Genomic DNA, 7,150 nt, shown 5'->3' on the forward strand with positions numbered 1-7,150 from the left:
CACATGCATGAAGCTGATGCACTACATGGCTCCACTGTGACTATCCTTGGCATCCTTCAGCCTCTGACCTGACCTCCACACTACAGCATTTTTTGCTCGAGTCATTACACTGTGCCTTTATTCTGACTATAAATAAACCAAGACTGGAACCAGATCTTGCTTTCATCCAAATAAGATCAAAACTGTCCCGGTTACTGTCATGTTGCCTATTACTAAAAAGTGCTTATCAAAGTCCCTATTCAGAGGAACTAATTTGTTCTCTCATTCCATGGGATAACTAACATTTGTGTAACTCCAGAAACAGAGGGAAGGAAACCATGGATGTTTCAGAGACTTCTCTGGCCTACAGTAACATGGCTGGCACAAGCACTCACTGTAGAAGACCCTGTTGGTCAGCCTGCTAGACAATCCCACTAACAGAACAGTGAGAGCTTGTGCCTATATGGATTCACCAGTGGACGGGCACATCACTGCAGTAAGAATGACAGCAATGGAGATTTCTCCCATATTGGTTTGCTCCTGCCCACACAAAAATTTGACAGTCCCCTCCTTAACCAGGTCTGCTCCATAACCCAGACACATCAAATGGTGAGAGAGCAAAAATTGTCTTTTAGGCTCTGTCCTCCTCTACCCTCACAATAAAGCACAGCCCACTTGCTATTTTCAATCAAATTTGACAGCAAATTAAAGATCTCAATTAAATGAAAGCTCACTAGGGATAGGGGAGAGACACCAAGACTGCTCCAATAGAGAGAAAAACTAGACATGAGAGACATTAGACATGAGAGGTTTTACAGGGGAAAGAAAGATTACTTAAAAGTACCTCCTACTTAACACCAGCACAGTAGCTCTCAGAGCAGCTCTGGCAAGCACAACACTCCCAACTCTGCCAGAACTTGTCCCATCACCAGATCCAATCCACACTTCTCACTTCTACAACTTTTTAGCACATGCACACACACAACCATTTGAACTTGACTTAAATTATACTAAAGTTGTTAAATTCCAGTCAAGTGCCAAATAGCAGTGTTAGAGTCAGAGATGACATCAGAGCAGAATCTAAGAAACACTGCAGAGGTCTCTCTGCTCCTCTTCAGCACAGCTGACTGGCTTCCCAGCCAAGACCAGTTGCAGTGGAACAGGAAGAAATGGAAGAAGTGCAATATGCAATGTCTTGCTGTGTTTTAATCTAAAACCAGACACAAGCTCCTCACAGCAGTGTCTGTTTATAAAGCATTACAAACAATTGAATCCTACAGGATCTACACACGCACGCCCCCATCACCTTATGCTGAAGTATATGCTGACATTAATCCTACGCTGGCATCAACTGTCTTAAAAGAATAAAAATTTAGTTTAAAAAAAAAATTTACTCTTGGCAGTAGGATGAACTGAGTAGACATTCCTTTCATTTTATACTGTTTTTTTGATATGTAGAAATTGATTTAGGAGATTCCACATAAACCACCATTTAAAGCTAAATGAATCTGAGGCTGTCAACTTTTATTTTCTTAAGCTTTACTTTTTACATGTGTTCAAATAAAGTAAGTACTGAAAAACATCACTGCAAGCATCACTATAGCAACTGCAGATCTTGAAGCTTCCTTGATGTAGCATACTCAGATTCCAGATGGAACAAAATGCCATGTCTATCTTGCTTTTTATAAGGTGCCTCTCTCCTACAAAGCCTCCAAAGACTAGCAGGGACATCTGCTGCAGAATTTGCTCTTGCGAAACCACACAGGCTCAGATAAATTCACCTATTCTTGCAGTTTTGGAAACAAAACCATTTATATTAAAACTTTTGCACCCAAATGCCTGTGTGAAATGTCATTAGAATAAAAAAAAGAATTATGCAAGGTAGTTATCCAAGTCCCTTTACAACCCAAGGGCTGACCTCATTAAAGCTAGTGGAGTTTTGCCACATATTTCACCAGAGCCAGAATCCCAACCCGCATAGGAGATTTCTCTGGTAGCCCAGCTCTTCAACTCACTACACTGCATCCAGAGTACAGAGTACTTTGTATTATTTTACTATACCTACTGTCTATCAACTCTACCTAATTACCTGCAATTTGTAGAAATGACTGTGTGTTCTTGAATTAAAATCTTAGAAAATAATATATTTTTTTTTTAAGAAGTACTATGGAGAATGTAAACAAATCCAGGGTTATTGTACCTCTAGGAAAAGAGTTAATACTGGAGAAAAGGTACTATTGGCTTACATTTTTTTATACAGCCATCCAAGGATGAACAACAGATCATTATCAATTTAGTTCATTGGTTCCACTGTTCTGCATTAAATTCAGCATTATGGAAGCAAGAACAACCAAAAGATTGTTTGAGAGGCCACGATGAACTATAACTGCCTTTTTAATATTCAAGTAAAAATTTACACTCCATCAAAATACTTCACAGTTCTCCATTGTATTCCTATTGCCAAAAACACATGGAAGAGAAAACAATTAAAATTCCTGCTCTGGCTTGGCCCCTACTCTGAAAAATAATTAAGGAGATATTAATCCGGCTCTTTATTTTCTTTTTGAGTTTACAGAAGCCATTCCTCAGTTCCAAGGTGAACTTCAGATATTTATTGCACCTTCCTTTTTGCACCTTCTTGGCTTGAATGAAGTAGCAGGAGTACAGTGCAAGGTAAGATGAGCAATTTACCACTGCTTATGGCTGGCACAGTATTTACAGGATTCTTGCAAGCCTTGATTGTCAACTAGCAATATAGTTATATACTAGTAACATCATTATGCCCTGGAGACTCAGCCCTTTGTCCTCCAGTTCACATAAATGAAAACTATTACCAATACATCAAAGAACACTATATCTAGTTCCTATTGCTTCTGCTGTTGCTGACAGAATGCTCAGTTCTTATGAGTGGAAGAAAAAATAATTTCCTAGCTGACCTCAAACACCTGGGCTTCTTTGGCACACCTCTCAAAGAATTTGAGAATAGGAAAATGGGGACAGCATAAATTCTCATTCTGAAAAGAAAGTAAATACTGGAGAGAAACACAGAGGTCAAGCAATTAATTAGTATTGTCCAGGCCATATTTGAAAAATAGTAGATAGAATGTACATCTGTATTCCCCTTCTAGAGTCCTGGGTCTTAACAATCAAAATAATGTCAGCTGCCAACTATGTGGAGACCCTGTGAAGTCCATCTATTGTTGTAAGGAATCCCACAGTCACTAGTCAGCAAAGAGCAATGAAAAGGTTTAAGCTACCATTGTCATTTGAAACATGTAAGAAGCAGCTTTCATTTTTTTCCTTGAATTATTTTTAATTTTTAAACATCGTAAGTGAAGGACTGTATGTGACTTCTGATGGATGCCCTACAATACAAAGTTCGGGCCTGAGGAAAAGTTCAAGCAGTATCAATGTCTAACCTGCAAGCAATTAAGAGAAACTAACATCAACAGCACTAACAACTGGAAGCATGGCTTAAATCAAATATCTAAACAAAAATTATTTTCTAAATTATATACATGGAGCTTTAGTTACTAAATGCAAATCCAGACATGCAAATTTGATTACACATTTCTGCCATGCTATCAAGGCACAGAAAAATGCCAGATATACTTGTCTGTCTAACTTTAACTAGAGATGATTCAGCTCATAATTATGCAGAATCTTCAAAACTTTTTTTTTTTTTTAAATCTAAACAAGTTAAAGGAAATAACACTTCTCCTGTGGATATTTTGTGAAAAAGCAAAACTTCAGTAAAATTACTTCCTTCTAACCATCTCAGCTACTTTTAGGTATAAAGATGGCATGCAGGACCTGTGGCTACAGAGTTCCCATGTCACAAAAAGTGTCTCAAGGACCTGAAGTATGATTTATATTATGTTAAGGAAAGCTTCAACGTTCTAAACTATCAAACAGATCTTTTGAGATAAATGGGAAAAATATGTCACTTTAAAGCTTAGGAAAAAAAGTCAACAACAAAAGCTTCTGTGATTATTTTAAATTTTATTTTGTACTTCCCTCACAGTAGAATTACTAAGCAAATAAGCTGCAGTGGTCAGTGATATTTTTGCTACATACTATTATCTATAACTGCTGAACATCTATAGCATTAACATACTAAATATCTAAAGAAACGCATCTTTTTAGCTTAGGGAAAAAAACATGAAGTTTTCAGCTTGGTCAGCAATATTTCCAATTTTTAGCTTTTGACTATGTTGTTTAAAATATTTGCAGAACTACCATTTCTTGTAAAACAAATCTAGAGAGAGTAAAAGCCATCAGCACATTCTCCCCTCTTTCAGACCAGCACCCACTAAAATTTAAACTGATAAAAGACATTGTAATCGATTCTGTCTAGCTCAAGTATCAGCTATAGTTTGAAGTGCCAGCCGGCTACTCAAGTGTTCATCCCTCTCTACTCTTCCTTCTTCCCGTGTTCCTAAGACTTACTAGCAAAAGACAGTACCATTGCACTGATTCAACATCAGTTTGTGCAATCCTTACAGTAATTCTAAATCCCTTGGAAAAAGCAAACAAGCAATACATTTTCTTTCAGACAACACAGACAATTCATCTGCATTGTAAAACAAATGTACCTTAAAAAGCTAACTGTAACCGCTCAGCAGTACTCCTGATTGCATTGCCCGCTCTCAGAAACTATTAACATAGTATGGGACAAGGCTGCTTCCCTCCTTCACAGTCAACCCAGCTAACTAAGGATGTGTGCAGTTTTCAGACAACACAGGACTATTCAGATCCCCATTCTGGCATGCTTCTTTATGTCTCTATTAACTGATCTGCAGCTGTACAAACAGCAGTGTTTCACCAGCATACAAGCTCCTTCACCACAATTTATCTCATTCAATAGCACTTCTGTGAGCCTAAGTCCAGCATCTAAAAAACAGTAACAAATACCTTCAAGACATACTTTCTTCTATCCAAAAAGATACCTAGAGGTCTCAAACAGTAAATTGCATGGGAGCCTGTATACCACATCTCCTCAAAGGGATTTTTCTGAAATTGCAAGTCCTAGAGAGGCCGAGGGGCCATGTGTTAGTTTTATGAATATTCTGACTCATTATCAGGTTCTGTTCTCAAAACAGAAAACAGCACTGTATAAATTTTGCCATCCACCCAGCAAAAGCATCAAAAAAAGCTACCATTTACTTCTTCAGGTAGAAGAGGTTTCCCCAGTTGTGTTAAGAATGCCATCATTTTCCTAAATAAACTGTTAAACTGATGAGGTGACTGTAATTTCTAAAGAAAAGTCTGGAAAAGAGTGTTTTTTGCAAATTTGCAAAACAACTTGGTTAACGTGAGCACAGAGTACCTCTTGCAGCTGACAGCCCTGGGTGGCAGCAGCCTGTAACTCGTTTTCTAGCCGCAGCAACGCCCCCATCTATGAAACACGGTCATCCAATCCATTGCTAAAACAAATTCACACATTACAATGGCTCAGCTACACAAAATGATTCTGGGTTGCCTTTGCACAGGTATCTCAGGGCATAGTTTTGCATCTTAGTTGTTCAAAACATTCAGCAAGAGGGAAAATGAAAAGCTTTTTATATTGGTGCTGCTCAGAACCACTGTGTTTTTTAGAAAGCCTTAAATTTTATCCAGATCAAAATCAAAGGCTAAATACGGAAGGAAAAACAGTTGAAAATCCTTCTGGTCCAGCAGAACTTTATTTCAGAAAGTGTTCTTTTTTTGATCTCTTAAAACACAGTTGCCTCAATAATTGAATAATTCAGATAAGCTACAAATTACTTGTAGTTTTTCCCACTAGTGATACAGAAAATATACTTTTAACATTAGCAAAAAATAGCTTTTTGCCTTTTAGAAATCATTATATCAAACATTTATAGTTTAAGAAAAATAATGGACTGAAATATTTTAGAAAATAATTTACAGCTCACAATGAACGGGAAATGTGAAAACTACCGTCTTTTTCAAAGGTGGTGATGTTTACATCTTTAAGATGTTATTTCTCAATTGATTTAGAATATAGCACAAGAGAAGTAAATTTTGCTAAGAGTACAGGAAGATCTTTGAACGTCCTGTTACGGTTATTGTGTCTCATTGAGGCAAAGGAAAAAGGCGAGGACGAGAGGGAACACACAACTCTTACAGCAGCTAGCAGAAGTTACGGCCTAAGTTTATTTCCAAGAACTTAGCTAACCCCTTTAGCACAATAAAACACAGCAGCTGATGGGCGAAGCAGTCTTTTCTTTCTTCCCCTCCCTTTTTGAACTGCCTCTCTTCGCTTGGAGCGAAAATGTTGAGGCTCCCCTGCCCTGAATGCCTGGCTCTGGTCCAAGACGCACTTAATGAGGTCCTGGCAGCTCCCAGGCGCTGCAGACGCCTCTCTAGTCCCGCAAACAGCCTTCATCAAACAGACAAGAACGGGCGGCAAAGCTGTGCCTGACAGCAGAGCTTTTCCTTCCAAAATAAAGAGACAGACTCTAGAATATCGTATATGCCAGACTTTATCTGAGCTAATCCAATGTCACTTCCAACTCCTCTCCAAGAAAAGCGAGCACTAATACATTATAACAATTTAACAAAGTTTACATATAGTGCTATTCAAGTCAGCTAATATTTGATGCAAAATAAACCCTTCTAATTTAAATTGTTAGAAAAACAACTGCCTATTTAATATTTGGAACAATAAATATTAAACAAGCAGTAGTTCAGTAAGTCTGAATTTCTTTTCTAAGCACCACTGACAGTGTAGATCACTATGACAGGAAACAAGTTCTACAAGTGAGAAGCTTCAATTAAACAAATACCAAAGATCTTAACTAAAGAAACATCATAATACATCAGTGAAACTACTCAATGTAATTTGCTCAAAGATGCAATGCCCACTCATACTTCCATATTTTTAAATTTCTAGGAATTTTCATGTTTCATGTCAATGTTTTATATTATTTCCTTTTCTGATTGACTACAAGCTTGTTTAAAAAAATATTATAATACAGCCTAACTATACAATAGATGGCAGATTCTCTGCTTCTAAGCTGTTCTACATTTAGTTGCAAGTTAAAAAAAAAAATAAACAAACCAGAATATAATTAATTATGCACAGAAAGTGCTTATCTAGTCAAGGCATGGAATTTTCCTGTTTTGGGTCAGGGGTTTAATTTATTTGGAAAGAAATATCACTTTTCCC

General features: G+C 37.4%; 1 protein-coding gene across 1 annotated transcript in view; it reads right to left on the reverse strand.

Annotated features, from left to right (window-relative positions):
- BMPR2 (bone morphogenetic protein receptor, type II (serine/threonine kinase)) overlaps positions 1-5,377 on the reverse strand; it is a 71,391-nt gene extending 66,014 nt beyond the window's left edge. Inside the window, exon 1 of the mRNA XM_010007383.1 lies at positions 5,309-5,377. Coding sequence (XP_010005685.1) covers positions 5,309-5,377 — 69 coding nt within the window. The remainder of the gene's footprint in view (positions 1-5,308) is intronic.
- Between the last annotated feature and the right edge of the window lie 1,773 nt (positions 5,378-7,150).

This window comes from Chaetura pelagica, unplaced genomic scaffold, assembly GCF_000747805.2.
Source record: "Chaetura pelagica isolate M959 unplaced genomic scaffold, ChaPel_1.0 scaffold21, whole genome shotgun sequence".
Classification (NCBI taxonomy): Eukaryota; Metazoa; Chordata; class Aves; order Apodiformes; family Apodidae; genus Chaetura; species Chaetura pelagica.